We start from the raw sequence: 21,126 nt of genomic DNA on the forward strand, positions 1-21,126 counted from the left end.
GGGTACCGGTCACCGACCACCGCCCCTCATCCTCTGCCTCTCTTCACTTCTTCAATTCTCTCTCGTATCTCATCTAATCATCTTCTCCTCTATCTCCTATCTTTCAAATCTCGACTCATTATCACAACCGCTCGAGCAACCACCATCACCAATAACAACATCAATGACGGCGATCAAGTGACAGTAGTCTTGACGGAAACCACCATTGCCGACAACAACCATCATCTTCTCCTCTATCTCTCCTTTGCCGCACTACCATCGTCAGTGACAGTAGTTTTGATGGCAGCCACCATCATCTTCTCTCTCTCCTTCGTTGCCGTTGCACTACCATCACCGCTCGCTGGCCACCATTACTATCGGTCAAATTCGAATCAAATCGAATATTCAATTTGATAATCGAAATCAAATTCGAACTCAAATATTTGATATCCATCGAATATCAAATCAAATTCGAATATTAGTGTTAATGATCGGTTTCGAATTCGAATCTAGCCTGATTTGATTCAAATTCAATCCATTTACAAGCCTACTTAATGGACAAACACAGATCTATTGACCTCAATAAAACTAGCCACATCTGCATGTGTATGTAACACCACAACACACGTTGGGAGCATCTCCCCGCGAATGACAATAAACAGTACAAGAGATGTTCTCAATAGATGTGTGTACACAGATCTGGGCTTTCGGCTTCGAATTGATGTCTTCTTCTTGCTTGGATTTCTCTTAGATGCTAAATGGGTGGAAACCCCTCTATTTATAAGATATAGGCAAGAGTACTTTAGGAATTTTGGTAAGTCTTAAGACTGTGTTTACTACCTTTTCCTTCAACCCAAATACAACCCTAAGGCTGCGTTTGGAATCAATGTAAAATGTTGTCAGTGTAAAAATACATTGATGACGTTTTACAGTAAACTAGAAAGTGATTGTTATTTTTTTCAAAATAGTGATGAGTGGAAGAATGTAAAGTTTTTTTATCGATAAAATCGATGAAGTTTTTACATCAGTTATCGATGTAAAACTTTAAAGTTGATGAGGTTTTAGATCAATTATCAATGTAAAACTACACTCCATCCAAACACATGCAAAACTAAACCAGAGTATAGTTTTTTGTCGATAATAATTACACCTTCTTTCCAAATGCATACAAAACCAAACCGATATAAAATTTACATTCATTCTTGATTTACATCACATCCAAATGCATTCTAAAGATAGAAGTGTACAAATTGGTGTGGAACAAGGAGAATTTAGGGAGAATATGCAAGAGGGGAATTTTGATCTTTTTCTTTATAGGATATAGGGACAAGGGTGGAATGGTTTAGGTGTCTTTTGGTATACTTGTGGAGGTATGGGTAGGTAGATAATGCTGGGGAGCCTGGGGTATTTCAGGGTTTCAAGTGCGAGTGAGTGAACATATTTTGGTTAAAAAGCTTTGGATGAAAAGATTCCCATCAAGTGACTGAGAATATAAGGTAATTTTAAAAAGTCAGCCAACCAAATTGTTTGAAATAGATTCTTTTTAATTGAAGGATTAAATGAGAGTTTGTGGGATATAGCTAGGCTTTGACTTTTGATCAAGGTTTGGACTTAGGTTCAAAGGGGGTGCCAAATTTTGGCTTGACAAATGGTTTTTTTGGATCCAAAAAATTTAATTCTAACAATTTTAAGTGAATTATAGAATCACAAAATTCATTACAAAATTTCTCTGAAATGCCAAACGCATGCCTACTTTTTAGTTTTTGAATTCCATTCTAGAAATGAACCAAAATAGTGGAATTTGGAAAGTGGCGGAATTGGCGATTTCGCTGACGCGGAAAGCCGGAAAAAAAAAACAAAAAAAAAAAACTGCTGGCTATGGGGTTCGAACCCATGCGCACTTATGTGCAGAAGATCTTAAGTCTTCCCCCTTAACCTCTCGGGCAAACCAGCTGTTTTGACAAGTCTACGAAGTTATATTAAAAAGTAAAACCTTACTCTCCACCGAAGAAGCATCCAGAAACAGACAGCCGTTAACGGCATACAACAAAATTCCATGGGCCCGTTATATGAACCCTAGCTTAACCAATCCAAACTCCCTTCGATCCTAATTCCGGTTTCCACTTCGATCTCCATTTGTTTCCTCTACGTCTACCTCTCGCTGTAAAAGGTTGCTCCTTTTCCGATCCTTCGACCACTGGTTCTGTTTACTCTTTTGTTATAATCTCTCTGGTTTGATCGGGATTGAGAAAGAAACCAGAGAGAATCCATGGCGGAACACTTGGCTTCAATTTTCGGAACAGAGAAAGACAGGGTAAACTGCCCGTTTTACTTCAAGATCGGGGCTTGCAGGCATGGCGACCGGTGTTCAAGGCTCCACACGAAGCCGAGTATAAGCCCTACTTTGCTGCTTTCCAACATGTACCAGAGGCCTGATATGATCACTCCTGGAGTGGATCCGCAGGGCCAGCCCTTAGATCCTCGCAAGATCCAGGAGCACTTTGAGGTTTCTATTCTCCTCTTTCTTAATTCATCTTTTCCTTGTTCAAAGTTCCCTTTTAATTTTTGTGTTTAGTTTAGGGCTTTCTTTTCTGAAGGATCGTTTGGCTTTCTTCGATATCTATCCCTGTTATTCATGATATATTCTTTCTCTTATTGTATTCTTTCTCTAAGGCTTCACTCAGCTGCCATATACCCAAAAAAAAATCAGTACTTTATCGTTTCTTCTCCAAGTTTGTAGATTTATCTGAGTTCTGGATTTTATTATTTGTTGAATCATTTTAAGATGAAAAGTTTTCTTCATTCGTTTCGTGGATGTTTTCCCCTTGTCGAGTTGTATGTTCTGTAGCTCTGTGCAATGTGGAGGATCCGTCATAGGCGTTAGAGTTGTGTAGTATTTATTTCTCTGCTGGAAGTATTTCTTATTACTTTTTGTAATTGCAGGATTTCTATGAAGATCTGTTTGAGGAATTAAGCAAGTACGGGGAGATTGAAAGCCTGAATATTTGCGACAATTTGGCTGATCACATGGTGAATTTCTTTGAATTGCTGCAAATTTCGTTTTACTTGCTGAACATTATATGCCAATCTCATTTCATTATACGTGCACAGGTTGGTAATGTCTACGTTCAGTTTAGAGAGGAAGAACATGCTGCCAATGCACTTCGAAACCTTACAGGGAGATACTATGCAGGTTTTTTCTTAACTAAATCTAGCGGTTGTCTACAGAACATTCTAATATAATATTCAATATGTGCTAACAAATTCTTTCAAAATCTGTACTTCTAATCATGGTGATCTGTTTAATTGATATTTCCGTTGCCCTACCAGCTGGGTACTGAAAGAGTGAAATATTTCAGGGCGTCCAATTATTGTTGATTTCTCCCCGGTCACGGATTTCCGTGAAGCCACATGTAGGCAATATGAGGAGAATACTTGCAATCGAGGTGGTTATTGCAACTTTATGCATTTGAAAAAGATTAGCAGGTAAATTATGGTGATTACTCAAGCCCTCCATTTCTTTTGCAACCAATAATTCCAGTGGTGCTTATTCTTTGGCATCTGATGCATTTTGTTTCATCATTGTCAGGGAGCTGAGGAGGCATTTGTTTGGGAGATACAGGCGAAGGCACAGTCCGGGTCATAGCAGAAGCCGAAGTCCCTACGGGCATCGTAGTTATGAGGAGCGTTCTCATGGAGGTCGTGGTTATGGTAGATGGTATGATGACAGGGATCACCACTACCATGATGATAGGGGAAGGAGGCCTAGGAGCCGAAGCCCTGGGAGGAAGAGGGGAAGAGGCAGAAGCCCTGGGGGGAGGAGAGATAGGAGCCCCATCAGGGAAGGTAGTGCTGAGAGAAGGGCTAAAATTGAGCAATGGAACCGGGAAAGAGAACAGACTGAATCTGCTAACAAGGATAACAATTACAGTACTTCTAACAATGAAAGCAATGGGTATGATCCACATGGAGAACGGTACTATGAGCAGCAGCAGCCACCACAGCAGGGAGGATATGGCTACTGAGCCAGTCGACTATTTCTGGTTTGTCCCTTTCTCTTGTCAATTGAAACTTTCCTCCTGCTTTTGGGGAAAAAGGTTGCATTTCTTTTTTACAAAAACCACCCACATTTACTAAATATAGCTTACGGCCCATTTTCCACTGTGCAGGTGGTGTACAGGTTCACAGTTCTGTGATATGGCATGTAAAACCCTTTTTCCCCTTTCCCCCTAACCACCGCAACAGTGCGTGACTTGTGTGTTTGAAGGCATGCTTTATTGTTGTGAAAGACCCTTAATTCTTTTATATTAACCACACACGACCCTACTTTTTTCTTTTAACCACATTAGAAAACCCTACCAAGAGTCAACATAGTTAATTACTTTCTTTTAACGTATATACTATAAGAAGATTAATGATAAGTGAGAAGTAACGTCAACATTCAACAGCATTGTTATGAAGAGATTGCACCGTAACTCGAGGCTTCCCTTGGGACAGTGGAGCTCAAGGAAAGGCTTCAAGTGGGGTCACACACCAAAATATGAGGCATATAAAGTGCATGCATAAATAATATAAGGTTCTTGGTACATAACAGTATACTTCTTTGCTCAAACTAGCATTGCATTTTTTTTATTATGCTCAAGATTTCAGTTTTTTAAATCGTTTTTCTGTTCAAGATTTCTTTTTTAAATCATTTTTCTGCTTTACAATAATAGAAGCTTATGAATCGGAAATCTAGTCCTCAGGTATCAGTTGCTAGAAAAGGTACCAGATTGCATCTATTGCTTTTGCTTGCATGTGTGTGTATGTGGGGTTGATCTTCATATGTTTTTTCTTTCCCAGAAAAGTTGTGGTCTTACATACTTTATGAGTTTTGCAGGTTCAGGTATCCCTGCTTCTCAGGATCGAGCCTTGTTTATACAGCAGCTTACCATGAAATTTGTTTACAGGTTGTTTGCGTAGCAGCGGGGTGAGTTTACAGGATATACAGACTGCGTGCATTGAGCATGGCGGAAAGTTTGTCAGAAGAGTGGTCAATCTCCAAGAACATATACCAAGAGAAGTTCTCATTTGGAAGGTGAGGTCTGTGTATTGTACATCCTGTTCTAATAGATTGCAGGCTTTCAGGTTCCGGAAGCAAGTGTCACGAATTCTCCGATTCATTTCTTCAGACAGTTCCAGCTACAAGTACTTTGGGAATGGAGTTTTGTTATTTAGGGAATGTTGTTAAATCGTTTAATGCTTTAATGTTCAAAAAAAAAAAAAAAACATTGCTATAGAACCCTGTTGACATCAAAAGATGGCTGGCATGCTCATTGTTTATTCTATATTCTTTCTGCTGCATCAAGCTTTTTTTTTTACTTTTTTTTTATTTTTACCGTGGTATGGATTTTGTTACTCGACGAGTGAGTGGGTGGACTAGGGGTGGCAAATCGGTGGGTTGGGTAAGGGTTGAATACCAATCCACTCATCTTGATTCATTCATATTGATCATTCACCTATGAATACAAAAACGGGTCGGATCGACCCATACACCCAAAAGTAATAATGCCAAGAAAACTCTATTAAGGATACTGTGGCAGAAGTGGGTCGGGTCACCCCGTATACCCGAAAACAATTATGCCAAGAAAATAATATCCATCAGGATACCATGTGGTAGAAATGAGTCGGGTTGACCCATATACCCAAAAAACAATATTTTGAGAGAATGACCTCTGCCAGGGATGATGCGGTGGAAATTGAGTCGACTCGTGTAGCCAAAAATGCAAAAATTATGGAGAAAAATAGCAAAACAACTTTGCAGAATATGTAAAAAAGGCAGTAATATTGCAAAAAATTCAGAAAAAAAATATATAAAAGATTTCAGAAAATTGCAAAAAAATGATAAACTTTTGTAGAAAAATTCAGAAATTTCACAAAAAATACAGAAATAACAGAAAATTGCAAATATTATGCAGAAAATGAAGAAAAATAACAAAATTTTGCAAAAATTATGTAGACAAATGACAAATACGAGAAAATTGCAGAAAAATACCAAAAAATTGCAGAAAATATCACAAAATAGCAGAAAATGCAAAAATTATGCCGAAAAACAGCAAAAATTTGTAGAAAATGCAGAATATACCACAAAATAGTATAAAATTGCAGAAAACAGCAGAAAAATATCAAAAATTCAAAAAATGCAGAAAACACTAGAAAATACCAGAAATTTGCAGAAATGCAAAAAAATAGCAGAACATTGCAAACATTATGCAGACAAATAGCAGAAAAATACCACAAAATAGAAGAAAATTGCAGAAAATTACAGGAATTGCAGAAAACGCTAAAAAATAACAGAAAGTTGCAGAAAATGCAAAAAAAAAATAGAAAACTGCAGAAAATAACAAAAAATTGCAGAAAATGCCCCCCCCCCATTTGAAAAACCTCTTTTTCCACTAATAGAACTTGAAACTTCTAACATTTTCAACAAAACCTACAAAAAACATGCAAACATACAATTGAGGTGTATGACAAAGAAAAAATACATATTTCATATTGTAAGTGTATGAGAAACTGAGTCCTAGCCATCCTTCTCAGTTTGATTTAGATAGGAATAGGAATGGGGATTAATATCAGCAAGAATGATATTTCATTCCCAATGGAGGGGCAGCTGGGCAGGGAATGGGTATTCTCCCAAATGGGGGAATGTCATTCCAGCAGGAATAATAATGAGATTCGGATTCCACCCAACCAAATAGTTAGAATCGAAATAGCCCATTCTAATTCCGATTCCAGATCCCTATTCCTGCAAACCAAACAGGGCCTGAATTTTCAACCAAATACTTCTTTTTGATGGGTGATGGCTATCCTAATAATTCAATGTTTAATCTTTCTGTAAGGCTTTGAGCTGTTTTCATCCAAGAGTTAATGGGAACTCGTTGTAGGTGATCTAAGTGGTATTGCTTGAAAATGCTTGAAGAAAAGCTAAAAACACCATGAGAAGGTTATGATTTTACTTATTTTGGATCCATTTTTTATATGCACACTTCTATAACCCTTGAAGCTAATAAAGACATCAAATCATTCAATTGAATAGAACCCCAGAAATTGAATTGGAGTGTCTTCTTACAAAGCAACCTTGTTTACTCCATTTTACATTCACCCAACAATGATAAAAGCATTCAAAGACAAGCTAATGTTGTTTCATGGTTTAATTTACCAAGTAGAAGGCCTTTTTTGAGTCACACCTAAACCGGCTCTGTTACATCTGCTTTGCAGAGCCACTATCACTAAATTTCCATCATACATGTTTCAATTAAAGGTGTTCAAGGAACTGTTTTCAAATACTGACTTGATTAACCTCTGCACCTTGCATCTAATAGCATCCAAGAGTGTAGGCTTACAACCAAACCCTTTGCTTACCTTAGAAAACATGTCAATTAATTAAATCTTATTTTAGTTTTCAATCTTAATATAGTTTTGCCAGGTCTCCTCCAAAAGAACTTAATATACCTTAAAAAATTTAATATAGTTTTCAAACAGGCCTCAAACTCAATAGGTCAAGTCCGGATCTCCTCCCAAAGAAGTTTGTATCCACACATCTCTTGCATGGAGGATATCCTAATGGGTCAGGTCTGATCCAATTCTGGGTAGATCTGAAACTCATTGATAGGTAAATGTGCGGAATCAGTTATGAACCATTAGGACTCTTGGGTCTGACCCAGATATAATTGACAATCATACTTTTTAACCACCTGTAATTTGACAACAAACCTATTTATTTGCTAAATTAACATCTTTGGAGATCATAGTAAGACAATATTACAAATATATCAAGAAACAAATAGGCATTAGACAAGACCCTATATCCACTTATATGAGTATAGTGCATGAAAAAAAAAATCCATGTGACAATACAAAAGAAGTCCTTGTGTTTGCTGGGTAAAAGCCTAGTTCAAGGAATTAGTCCTCATCATTCTTTTACAAGACATCTAATAATGATGTAAAATTTAGGGTCAGTTATATGAATCCTACTTTGCCAATTTCTTCTATTAAAAAACCATATCCACTGTTAATGTATTATTAGTGTTTAAACCATTTCAGATCTAAATAAGTTATATCATCGTACTTTGAAGGTTAATGGGGAATGGAGAATGAAAATGCATATATAAGAATGAGATGGCACAGTAAAGGGAGTAAATCATAGGTTGTCAACTTCATATAAAATGGAGTCTAGTTCTTCTACTTTGCACATTTTTGTTCATTATTGCTCATAAAAGACAATTCAAACAATCTATGGCTTTCTTGTAATTAGATCTTGATATCTTTGAAGTATTGAAACCATATAACATCTAATGGAGATAAGCTTTTCTGTATATATTAGAGCAGGACCATGGAATCAAAACAGAGGCTTAAAATTAAAACATGCATGGGTTTCATGCATATCTTAACTACACATAATATTATCAAATCTTGGAATAGCTTTGACTTTTTAAAAACACCACACTCTTCCATTTTTAATAAATTTTTGATAGGTTGTTATACAGTTCATGCAACTTCCGATCTCAACATTGCAACTTCCGAGACCATCAGTACTGGGATAGAAATCTTAAATAAGACTTAAGTTCGAATTTCTTGATCTATAATACATCCTTATTTCATACAGAAGATATAAGAAAAATATAGCATCCAAGGATTTCTTTTACCAGAAGCCTTGTAGATATCACTTTAATTCAAATTAAGAGACTACAACAAAAAGCAAAATCCCATGAACCATGTGGAAAACGAATCAATATATCCTCTAAATTAAAGGAGACTACAAAAAATGATTCCAGGTAGAAACTAGAAACCATTCAATAAGAAATAGCTATTTAAGAGAGTTGAGAACTCTGATGTACCTATCCAAAGCTCTGATGTACACCCGACTTGAGAACTCTGAGAAACAACAGCGATGAAAACAGTGAGTTGAGAGAATTGAGAGAACTGCGAAACTAGTAGAGAATTGAGATACAATCTTGCTTCAATGGCGGCAAGGACAAACTTTGTTTCAATGGTGGAAACAAGGAGTTGAGAGAACTGCGAAAAAATTTCGATGGCGAGTGGCTTGAAACCCTAACCCTCTCATTGTTTGACAATTTGACAGTTTGACTATTGCAGAAGCTTCTCTCTCGACCCTCTCCTTGACCCAAGTGACCCTAACCCTTTTTGACCCAATGGATACCCTCGACCCAACCCACCTTGACCCGCTTTTCCTTGACCTTAATGGGTGACTTGACCCATATAACCCACTGCTGAAATGGGTGGGTATGGGTGGGTCAAAAGGGTCAGGGTCAAGATTGCCACCCCTAGGGTGGACTGAAAAGTTTCTTGTCTAGGATGCTATATTCCAATCAGTTGATCCAATTGCCACCCTCGCTTCCACTTTGCAGGCAAAAACAGCTACCTTAACTGGATGAAAATGGGTGGTGATCAATGACCACTCCTAACTAAGGGTGGACCGGTCCTATCCAATTCAAAATCAATTTGTACGGATTGGACGGACCAACAAGGCAACAATACATTGGATTGGACCAATTCAGTCCAAAATATTTATTAGATTGGACTGGACATGGTCCATCTATAATAAATTTATATTGGATTGAATTGGATTAAGCCAATATCTGGTCCATTAATATAAGATAAGAATATAGGTGTCAATGGAGCAGGTTTGGGTTGAAACCAATCTAAATCAAAAGAATTTGAACAGATTGGATGGTCAGGACATTGAATTGGATAGATCCAACATGGTCCAGAATATTTATTGGATTGGATTGGACTGGACCAAATCCAGTCCAATTGACACCCCCTACTCCTAACATTCAATCTCCCCTACACTTATGTTCACGGGCCAAATATGCATGCCCAATTGCTCCGGTGTATCTATGTAATAAATATTAAATCTAAGAAAAGAGGGGGTTTTTTGCCCATGTTTGGGAGTGCTTATTTTAACAAGTGCTCATCAAATAAATGCTTATTCTAACAAGTTCTCATGAGTATTGGGTGAGATGGCACTTATTTGTTATCTCAAACAGGGGTAGTGTAGGTACATTCATAATGACTTGGCAGGCAATGACAGGGCAGAAAGGAAATAATACTTTTTGAATAAGGACTTAAAAATAAGTCCAAAATTTGGGCAAAGTGCCAACCAGCTGGTTGGTAAGGTCTCCTTCAGGTGGTTGCAGCAGAGATTTGGGATGAAATCTTGCCTGTACATGGATTGGGGGATGGGCTACCCCATTGTCTAGCCCTTGAGAAGATACCCAAAAGAAAGAATATCAAGCTTATCTCTCAAATGCAAAAAATAAAAAAGTGTTTATCGGTGTGTTGTTCAGTTCACCCAAAATGAGTGCTTATTTAGATAATCGCTTAAAAAAGATGAGTATTCCCAGACTTACCCTTTTATCTACTAAGAACGGATTGAAAAAAATTAAATAAATAAATAAAATACATGGACTCATGGAGGATGGTTAATGCAAATGCGACAATTTCATAGAATTCTTCATCACATGACCATTTTAGATTGATCACCATGGCTCAACACAGAGAGAAGCCACTTCATCCTGCATTCAAAAATTTTTGACAGAAAACGAGGCATGGATTGATCATCCACCGTTAAAAACGATTGTACAAACAATTTAAAGGATCGAAAGTTTTTCAACACATGGCTAAAGTAGGTCAAGCTGAGATGATAATGATGATTTGATGTTCCCATGGGCCTAATGCAATCACAAATTTATGACGAAAATAAATATGATGCATACCTTCACTTCATCGAGGTAGTATCTTTTTGTGTTTTTTATCGAGTATTCATATTCAAAACTCGTCGAAATTAATTTATGCACTATTTGATCTCCTTAGCTCTAATTTTTAAATTAAACTTTTTCAGTTATATGGATTAAAATATAATACGCATGATACCTTCAAAATTATAAAAAGTTTGACAATGTTATAATTAATACATATTAATTATAAGATACTTTATGGTCTATTCCCACTCAGAAATTTTTATCGGTCTTCTAAACACCACCTATGCCACCCCATAAATCGTGATGGATTCCCTCACCTGTCACTGGTGACAACTATGCAAACTCATAAAGATTTATGAGGTAGATTGAACAATAAACACTTATATAAGGCGTGAACCAATGAAGAGTAATATATCTTTAATGTAATTGATGGAAATCAGGTGCAACCAATATTAATGAATGCACTTGAATAGAACTCTTTGTTGGGTCTTACTTCACTCTGCTTAATCTTTTACTTTATTTGATTAGCACCGCAAAATAATAAAAAAAATTAAGTTAGAATAAATGCAAGGTTTTAAATTTTGCAATGTATCGTTTTTTATCGGTCGATATGTATTGTTTCATAAGAGTTCTAATACATGGACTATATATAATTAGATAGCTTCGTAATTTTTCGACCATATCGGACCATTTCAGGAATATATCAGCCGATATAATTCCGAAACAGGCCAATACGCATTATGTATCAGCTTAATTTAATTTCTCTCTCTTTTTTAAATTCAAATTTAAATTTAATTCATCAACTCTCTCATTAACATCAATTTTAATTAAGCCTTTAAACTTGAGACGTCATTAAATGCTAATATTATTCAATTAAATATTTATTTGAGCTACCTTAATTAAGGCATTTAATACGTCATTAAATGTTATTTAAGTCAAATAACTTGTTAAAAGTCATAAATAAAAGTAACAAATTTCAAAATTTAATCATCTGCTTACAACAATAATTAATTAACCACTATGCCAACCTTAATTGTTTATTATAACACGTTTTTTTATACTTAATCTTAAAGTAATTTTTCTTGCCTTGGTGGATGTTTTTCAAAAAATGCTAAAATTTGATTGTTAAAATTTATATAATAAATATAAAATGAAGACAATTTATATTTATTTATTAAAAATTACAGTATATATTAACTTGTATACATAATACATATTATCTAAATCTATATATAATAAATATTAACTAATAAATGGCTTCAAAAAATGTTAACTAATAAATATTAGTATATATACACATACATATATTTTAGTTTTTCTGTTATTTTACAACGGTTACTAATGATATCCTAATACTTTATATAAATCATTAAAGAATGGCTTTTATGTTTAAATAAATTAATTATAGTCACATAAAACTCATTTTTATTGTTGTTCTATTTTTTAAGGAATTTTTGTTTATTTTTTAAATTATCTATGTGTATCTTGATGCATCTCTTAAAATTACATTTCCAATATACCTTACCTTTTCAATACTTCGAACATTGATTAAATGCATGTGCATTCCTATGATTATATGCTGCATAAAAATGGGGACCCCAATCAATGAGAATTGGGAACTCTGGGTGGACTTTTTTTTTTTTTTTTTGTATTTATATGTGGAGTGGCTTGATGAAGCGATAAAATTACTTTTACAAGGGCAGAAAGGATGAGGAAGGAATTGTAATAATTATCCACTGTTTTCAAAACCAAACGGTCGGATAGGAAAAACTGGGAACCGGTCACCTAACCAGTTTCGTTTTCCTCCAAACTGCTTTTTCCCCAAAATCATTGATTTTGGTCAACAAACCGCTGAACTGGCCGGTTAACCATTCAAACTGTTTGAACCATTCAAACGGTTTGAATCGTTTTCCAAGTTTTTATTTTTTTGTCAGAATGGGCCAGCCGTTCGGGTCGAACAGTCGGACCGCTCAAACCGGTAACCAAACTCCTAATCGGTTCAGTCACCGATTCGTTTTTAAAAACCATGTAATTAACACAAGCAGCGACGATGAGATTATTATTTCCTTTCGTTTCCATCTAATTCCGTGATAAATTAGTTAAATCTAAATTTGATTGTTTTATTCAAACCAAAATCAGATTATCCATTATCAAATTTATCATCCAAGTTTTGTTACAATATTAGCCACATGTATCCTTTTGCTTAAAGTATATCCATTATCAAATTATTAACACTTAAATCATTTCTTGCTACTTTGGCCCACGTCGTTTTTGGTTGATCCCTACCACTTCTAGCCAATTCAACTGGCATAAGATGATTTTAATATATCAAATCAGATTTCTATTGCAATCAGATATTAAAAAGTAATATAAAATCAAATTAAAATGATCTTAAATATATACAACTCATAAATTAAAAATGACTTAGGTATTTTAATTCATGAACAAAATGAACTGAAAAAAATACTATGTAAATTTCTTAAAAATGATGAAATAAATTAGGAGTAGCAAGTTTTAGAGTTTTGGACCACCTGATGAAGTCATCTTTCTTCAATAAAGGAATAAGGGAAACGGGAAAGGCTTTGACCAATCAAAACACCTGTGAGATCTGATTAAAACCAAGTTGATTGGGAAAATGAGAGAAAATAGTAAAACTTAAAACTTGGGTTTGATTTTTGATTTTTGCAGATGCAGTAGTCGGGGAAAATGAACTCGTAAAAGTTGAAAATTGAGAGATGCCGACGGCGCAACAGTGTTAAAAATAAATATTCGAGCACCCGAGTGTAACTACCAACCAAAACGGGGCATATACTAAATAGTAAACTCGAAATTCAAGCCCACATTATTAAAAGTAAAATATTAATTTATGCTTAATATCAACATAGATTTATGTTTAATTCCTGAATTCGGATCACCCTTCTTCATGGATCGAAGTCAATCAAATTAGGACAAACGGATAGTTAGTTAAATGACATACATATGAATTAATAGGCATTTAAATTGATTGCTTACTGTCTACAGGAGAGACAAGAAAATCAATAGTTTGAAGTTTGAGCAAATATATCCCCATTACCAAGCACCTCTTTTAACTATTTCGACCCTCTATGCTATCTCAAAACCAACTAAAATCTACCAAAATTTCAAGCAGCAATCCAAATACAGAACACTCCCAACTTCACTTGGCAGCAGCATGTTTAGCCTTTGTGTGGGATTGCAAAGCAGTTTCTGACTTAAATGTCCTGCAAGCAGAGATTATATAAGCGATTTAGAATGCAACTTCGATTTGGAAAAATTGGTAATCATTTGATAAAACTATTCATCAATGGAAAGGTTAAAAAAACATACTTGCTGCAGGATTTGCAGGAAACCTGGCCATCGGATGTTGGAGTCTGTTGCTGCTTTTTCCCGGCACTGTTTGCAGGAGTCTTGCCACCCTGTTTAGGGAATGGAGTTGCTGTATGACCACCACTTTTCTTGCCGTCTGTCCATACATAAGATTTATTGTTTAGTGACTCCAATTGTTTTAAAATGAAAACCAGGACTTAAAAAAATGAAAACCAGAAGTGCACTCTTGTTCTATGTTACACATTACACATGACATGGTTATAAAGAGCCTCCTGCGAGGACTACAAATCCCACAGTATAACCAAGTTAGGGATATTTTCATCAAAAGAGGGATGGAAGGACTGGAAGTCTGTGTGCAATAGTACTGACTACTGAAAAGTCTGAAATAAAATAGCATGCCACATCAGTGTGCAATAATACCCATTTTTTTATTCTATTTCCTGATTAGAGACCCCAAAAGACGGTTTGGTTTTTGAGAAAACCATAAAACATTGGCACCACCAAAATACAAAACACCACCAAATATTGGCAAAACGAGCAACTTTTCATGCATAGTTGCAAGGCACAAAGTCAAAGGTGACCTTTTTGTAAAAAGGCAACCTGGTTAACTAGTATTTTATGATGCCCTTTTACTCCTCTCATCAATACCCAGAATAAAATTGCCTAGGTGACAGTTATACCCTGACAATATGTTTTCATGGGTGAACTGGTGGTACACAATACATGACAACAGACGATGGAAAGGAGAGGTAAGGGTGCCCATTTGGCAGGGTGGAAGCATAGTGGTTTCTGGTTTTCGGACGTGGGGCTTACATGATATAAAAAGCAAATTAAAAAGTGCAGAGGAAAGAACCTGTCTTTTGTGGCGTGACTAATTTTGCTTTCTTCCCAGGAGTAGGTGTCTTGGAAGCTGATTCTGCGCCTCTCTTCTTGCCCAGCTCTGCCTTCTGTACAGAAAGTAGAAAAATATATATTATTTATCTGGTGATGGTTGACAAAAATGTATATAAAGAAACAAGAACTATAATTACCTTCTTTGGTGTCTCCTCATCTTCCTCATCAGAGCCTTCCTCTTCATCATCATCTTCATCACTTTCATCACCACCATCAAGCATTTCCTAGGCAATAATTGTTATGCACAAAGTCAGAAACCATCTGGATGCAGATTAAAGAAGTATGGCATGTGAAGAACAGTGATACAAAGTTACTTTCAAAAGAAAAAAATTTAAAATGGCATAAAAAGCTTCCTGAAATGTCAGGAAATTTGGCAGAGAGAAAATCTTCAACAAGAAAATAGAAAAAAATTGGCAAGGAGTCAAATGTTTGATGAAGAAAGTCTTGTATTAAGAAGGATGAGAGTACCCAGAAATCAACTTGTTTGGGCTTGCTTCAAGGGGATTAGTTGGTGGTTCAGAGGCAGAGCTCCAGGCCAGCACAATTGGGCTGAGGCTCACATATGAGCCAAGGTCCAAGTCTCATAGTTCTAGGCATATATAAATCATAAACCTTGAAGTGCACCATACTTGTGTGCATAGGTGAGATTTTTAATCACTGTTCAAAACTACAGTTCTAACTTGTGTGTAAATTGGATATTGGACCTAAACAAATAAGAAATAGTAGATAAAGAATAATGAAAAATATCAAAACTCACAAAATGTACAAGATAGTGTAATAATAAATTATAATATAGTGTAATATAGTGTAAAAATATATTTTTAATATTATAATTTCATAAAATAAAAAATAAAAAAATACTATGCAGTACCTTGAACAAACCCTCAAAAGGGCACCTTGTCACCTAGACATCACCCTCACAAGTCACAACTATGTTTTGGATTTTTACTTTTAGACTCCACCATCTTCTTACACCTCATTTTCACTTTCTTTAACAAAGGTTCAGTAGTGAGAAAGCAAAAGAAAACTTAAAAAACATATAAACTATTGATACAAACTATCAATTTAAGACCCATCACCAATTTAAGAAAAGAATCTTCCCATTCAGAGAGTCTAACACATGGGGCCAGAAGCCTTTTTCACAACCAAATACCACTAAGAAAGTTGAAGCAAGAAAACGTTTTCCAGAGTTTATACTTCTTTGCAATTTTTGCGCAATCAAAGATTACACAAGAGGACAACAATGCTTAGAGGACCCACAAAAATAAAATAAACTTCAAAATAGATGAAATGCTAGTACTTTTAAACAAGTGGTTCATTCTCTAATACCCACAAATCTGATGCATAACTTATGAGGATAATACTCTATTTGACTGTCAGATTTGTTTGAGATGCATATTTGACAGTCAGATTTGTTTGAGATGCATGCCATGTAAAAAATCTAAATGAAACTATTCAACATTTGGAAACTACCTCATCATCATCATCATCTTCAGAATCATCATCAACATCTTCAAAATCATCATCTTCATCACTGTCATCAGATTCATCTTCCTTGGACTTGTCATCTTTATTTGGTTCCACAATCTTCACCTTTGGCTTAGCTGCAGAGTCAGGTTTGGCAGCATTTGACTTATTTGCAGCTACCTTTGCTTGTTCGTCCTTGCGCCCAGGTTTCCCTAAAAGTTAAAGGGCATATTAGAAAACAGATAGCATCAACCTACTACTAAATTACTTTTGACTAGGAAAAAAATATGTCTCACCATTCTGTGTTGTGGTGAGAGGAGTTTCTTCATCAAAATCAGATTCAGAATCTGGAAGATAAATATATAATTAGTAGCAGCTACAAAGATATAAAACAAGGACCATATGAAAGACTGCTTCAATAACTCACTGGTAAAATCATCCATCAACTCAGTAAATAGGAGACAAAAGGCAACTGTCAAGGAAACAAAATGCCACAATTGTATAATAGTTGCAAAGTGATTGAATTATATATAAAAGGAATGCAGTGGAGGATATTCATCATTAATAATAGATTTGTATCCGGAGAAATAGACACTTCCGTTTTTCCAATTATGAGAAAGTTCAAACTCTTTCTCAAATACCAAATCAAGTGACATATGAGTGCATTTCTCTGCTGACAGTGTTCCCAAAACAATCTTCTGGCCCTCGATCTTCACAGATAGAAGAACAGGGGCATTTCCTTTGTCATTCTTGATATCACCAAGAGCCACCTGTAAAATGAATGACATATGGCTTATTTCATATTTCCATTTCATCACAAGCCTTTACTCAAAAAATAAAAAATAAAAAATAAACAAGAAAACCATATTTTGATTAATCAATGCCAAAACAAGGATTTGGTTGGCATACCTGCGAGAGATGCAAAATCTTATCATCACCCGGTTGGACCTTTAGAGGCTCTCCACCTTTAACTTCAACACCTGAAAGCAATCATTAGCACATGGTATTACTATATAGCAAAGAAAAAGGTAAGAATGATGGAAAATGCACTTGAGACCAGGGAATTGACATGAGTAAAAAAGCATAAATTTGTTGTGAGAAATATAGCAGTTGCAAAATATGGCACAACCTGTGGCTAAATAGCCAATGATATTTATCAAAGCCACAATTTAGAAAATAAAAGCCCCTTCAAAGACTTATTCAGTATGCAAAACATGAAATGAATATGGCATTTTTTGTCAGTGTATGGAAAAACACAAACACACCATTGGGATGAAAATATATTACACCCAAATAACCTGACAAGGGTGCCATACTGTATTGGATACTTGAATTTTAGTGTACAATTTGTATGTCTAACTGTATCTAGGTAAGGTAGATGAAAACAGATTGCAGGCTGTGGCTCTTCCATGATCTGAGCATCGATGACAATTCCCTAATCATGGCAACAGTCATGCCAAGCAATAAAACTGGTTTGTTAATCAGCAAATGGAAGAAATATACTGCAGACTGAAAAGGAGCAAATTATAGAGCATTAAAGTACCAAAAGTTAGTCGCCAAGCTAAATGCCCATACTAAGCATCTAAAGTGATTATTTGAGCTAAATTAAGCAATAAAGCGCGTGGTTTCAATCTCATGATACAATGTGAAACAAGGTCATAAAATGGCCAAAAAAATTGGCTTCGCATTACGCGAAAATGAAAGAAATCAATTACTAGAACTGCAAAAAGAATCATAAAACGGCATATACGATTCTCCTGAGGCGGTCTGCGGTCAGGTTAGAGCAGTAATCGAATACCAAATACCATATAAAAAAACGGAGATAAGAAATGCAAACGCACAATACAACCGCCATGGTAATAGCGCCAGAGGAGCCATGAAAATCTAACAACAATACATCATTGAATGAAAGACAGCAAGAGTAACCAAAAAATCAATTAAAAACTAGAGAACATAAGAGAGTACGGTGGAGAACAGCACACAGGCCTAGCAGAAGAAAATGCAAAAACTATCATGAATCTGATGAAAAATGAACTAGTGAGAGCAGATAAGCTTACCCCAGAACTCCATTGCTTTACGAGAATAGAAAGATCGAAAGGAGAGAGAGAATAGGAGAAAGAGCAGAGGAGGGTTTTGAAAGGGTTTTTGAGAGTGTGGGCGCTCAGAAGCAAAATGAATGTTGAGAAGATGGGATGGTTAGGGTTTCAGGGCAATTTAAAGGGATTGCCGCCAGGCGCCAGGGTTTAGGGTTTTAAACCGTCGTTGATCAGAACGGTTCGACCGTTCAGCCCATCACATAGAAGTTTGATGGGTTTGATGACTTTGATCAACTTCTGTAACTGTAACTTCTCTTTCGGCTTAAGCCCAAATAAAGTAAAAAAACGTTGACTTGGTCAATGAATTGTCGACCAGTCCGATTTAATTGGTGAATTATTCAACCTGCCTCACGGTATAAAGGTTCATGTACCATGGGTAAAGCTTAAAAGTGTCCGTTTAAGAGGATCAAGGTTTAGTCGAAAGCTTTACAAATCAATTATAAGATTCGACGCCAGTAATAAAATACGTGAGACTCGCACCATTTACGGTAGATGAGGATGAGGTGAAAGGGCTCAGGTAATACATGGATTAGGGCCTTAGGGGAGAGAGGTCCAGAGAATGGGATATAGCAGATGAGGTACAGAGGCGGTCTGCCTTTACTTGATAGATGAAGTTTTAGAGGAGGTTCGATTTACCGCAAAATTTGGCAGGTTTAATTTTATTGGAACTTTTCTTTGTTAAACTAATTATATAAATTTATGATGCGCAAAAGTGATTTTTTGCATGTTTTCTTCAAAAGTGAAGGGAGGATTTTATTAAGTCCAACTTCATGGGTGGTTCATATGATTGTTAAAAAAACATGGGTGGTTTTTATATTTTTATTTTTTATTTTATTTTATAAAACATTTGGCTTATAGTTGAGCTTGAGTTTATGCATTTTTTACTCCAACTCAAGTCTCTAATTTGAATCGAGTTCAAGCCTTATATTTTATTGGCAAGCATAGTTCAAATAGTTAGATATTTGACTTGGATCGATTCGACTCCTTAATAGGTGGGTTCATTAAATGGTTGAATGCCACACAATGTTCAAAATATCCACAAATCAAATACACACAAACATGTGTATCGGGTCTTTTGAACCCACATAACTTGGGGAGCGGGTTAATTGGAGACAACATCATACACATCGGGCTAGGTTACCTATCCCTATCATGAATGAACACACCAATGCTCATTGTGGGCCCCATTTGTAATGAACACCGGTGTATTCAACCATGATAGATAGCTCAACCCAATGTGCATAATTTTGTTTCCAATTTATCCAACTCCAATCACTCCAAAACTTGGTTAAGACCATAGTTTTTAAAAATGAACTGGTGATCGAACCGGTAATGGTCCAACCATTCGATCCAAACGGTCGGCCCGTTTTGACAAAAAAATTAAAAAATTTTAAAAATGGTCAAAACCATTAAAATGGTTAACCGACCGATTCAACGGTTTGCTGACCAAAATCAACGGTTTTAGGGGGAAAAGCGGTTTTGGAGGAAAACGGAACTTGTCAAGTGACCGATTCCCGATTTTCTTGGTCCAATCCGGTTTTGAAAACAGTGGTTAAGACCCCAAAATCCCTATATAACTTGCAAGGTGTATGGGGTTTGCTGATATGATATGATATGATATGCCTAATATAGGGCATATCTTATTGAAATTTTGATGTTTGATGCAACAACCGCCCTTATAGACCAAAAAAGCTTAAAGACAAGTGCATATACCAAAGCTATTTCAGAGATATATTGGTTTCAAAAGTTAGGGGTGTAAATCAGCCCGGCACATCATAATCATGTGGGTTGTGTTGGGTTGGGGGTTTCAAGTCCGTGGGTCAGCACGGCACGACTATGCATGTCATGCCACCCATGGCTTGCGTATCGGTCTAGCCCAACACGCAGAACAACACAGCCCGTGGGCCTACTTGGCCTGTTCAAAAAGAAAGAATTATTATTTAAAATTTCCACACTTTTTCTCATTTTTTAAGACCCCGTTTGGTTTACAGGAATAGGGGTCTGAAATCGGAATGGATTATTCCAATTCCAACTGTTTAATTGGGTGATATTGGAATCCTGGCTATTCCCTATCCCCTCCCTTGGGAATTAAATCCCATTCCTGCGGATTCCAATTCGCATTCTTTTTTTTGTCTGAATCAAACAGACTATGAGAATAAGCCATTCCAATTCCCATTCTCTTTTCTGTCTGAATCAAACAGACTATGAGAATAAGCCATTCCAATTCCCATTCTCTTTTCTGTCTGAATCAAACATACTGTGGGAATAGGCCATTCCAATTCCTACTACGAATCAAACAAACTCTAAATTTTTCTGGACTATTAAAAGTTTTATTATTTAAAACTTACCTTGTGTTTAGACACCCTTAGTGACCCTTAAAAAAAGTTGTCCAACCAAGTACTTTTTTTTTCTTAATAACCAAACTAACCCTGAAAAATCAATCAACCTTGGTAACATAAACAAACTTTGATCGTAGACATTGTGGGTTGCCTAAAGCATTACAATACAAATATACAGTATATTATTTGAGATGAGTCGAGTTGGATGTCTGACAATTCAAGCTTGGCTCGAAATAGAAAACA

General features: G+C 35.9%; 2 protein-coding genes and 1 non-coding gene across 6 annotated transcripts; 1 reads left to right on the top strand and 2 right to left on the bottom strand.

Annotated features, from left to right (window-relative positions):
• Window positions 1-1,849: 1,849 nt before the first annotated feature.
• On the bottom strand, window positions 1,850-1,932 carry TRNAL-UAA (transfer RNA leucine (anticodon UAA)). Its single transcript has one exon. It is a non-coding gene; the product is annotated as a tRNA-Leu (tRNA).
• Window positions 1,921-5,306, top strand: LOC148871060 (splicing factor U2af small subunit B-like). Of its 3 annotated transcripts, XR_016108133.1 has the most exons (7): window positions 2,047-2,485; window positions 2,923-3,009; window positions 3,091-3,172; window positions 3,339-3,465; window positions 3,569-4,022; window positions 4,149-4,183; window positions 4,929-5,306. XR_016108133.1 is itself a non-coding variant. In XM_088973569.1 (6 exons), the coding sequence occupies exons 1-5, from the start codon at window positions 2,249-2,251 to the stop codon at window positions 4,002-4,004; spliced, it is 969 nt and encodes a 322-aa protein (XP_088829695.1). In that variant the 5' UTR covers window positions 1,921-2,248; the 3' UTR covers window positions 4,005-4,022; window positions 4,929-5,306. The 3 variants fall into 3 exon arrangements, 2 of the variants coding, with proteins under 2 accessions (XP_088829695.1, XP_088829694.1); XM_088973569.1 differs by lacking the exon at window positions 4,149-4,183 and having other exon boundaries at window positions 1,921-2,485; XM_088973568.1 differs by having other exon boundaries at window positions 1,989-2,485; window positions 4,149-5,306.
• An 8,416-nt stretch (window positions 5,307-13,722) lies between these two features.
• LOC148871061 (histone deacetylase HDT1-like) lies at window positions 13,723-18,785 on the bottom strand. 2 transcript variants are annotated; one of them, XM_088973571.1, is made up of 10 exons: window positions 18,506-18,785; window positions 17,358-17,428; window positions 17,004-17,218; window positions 16,876-16,898; window positions 16,745-16,795; window positions 16,455-16,660; window positions 15,119-15,205; window positions 14,941-15,031; window positions 14,088-14,223; window positions 13,723-13,981 (listed from the first exon to the last, which is right to left on the bottom strand). In XM_088973571.1, exons 1-10 carry the CDS (start codon window positions 18,516-18,518, stop codon window positions 13,918-13,920), a joined length of 957 nt encoding a protein of 318 aa, XP_088829697.1. In that variant the 5' UTR covers window positions 18,519-18,785; the 3' UTR covers window positions 13,723-13,917. The 2 variants fall into 2 exon arrangements, with proteins under 2 accessions (XP_088829697.1, XP_088829696.1); XM_088973570.1 differs by having other exon boundaries at window positions 14,941-15,034.
• Window positions 18,786-21,126: the final 2,341 nt, after the last annotated feature.

Source organism: Nelumbo lutea, chromosome 2 (genome assembly GCF_056320005.1).
Source record: "Nelumbo lutea isolate HS-2025 chromosome 2, American lotus-T2T, whole genome shotgun sequence".
In the NCBI taxonomy this organism is placed as follows: Eukaryota; Viridiplantae; Streptophyta; class Magnoliopsida; order Proteales; family Nelumbonaceae; genus Nelumbo; species Nelumbo lutea.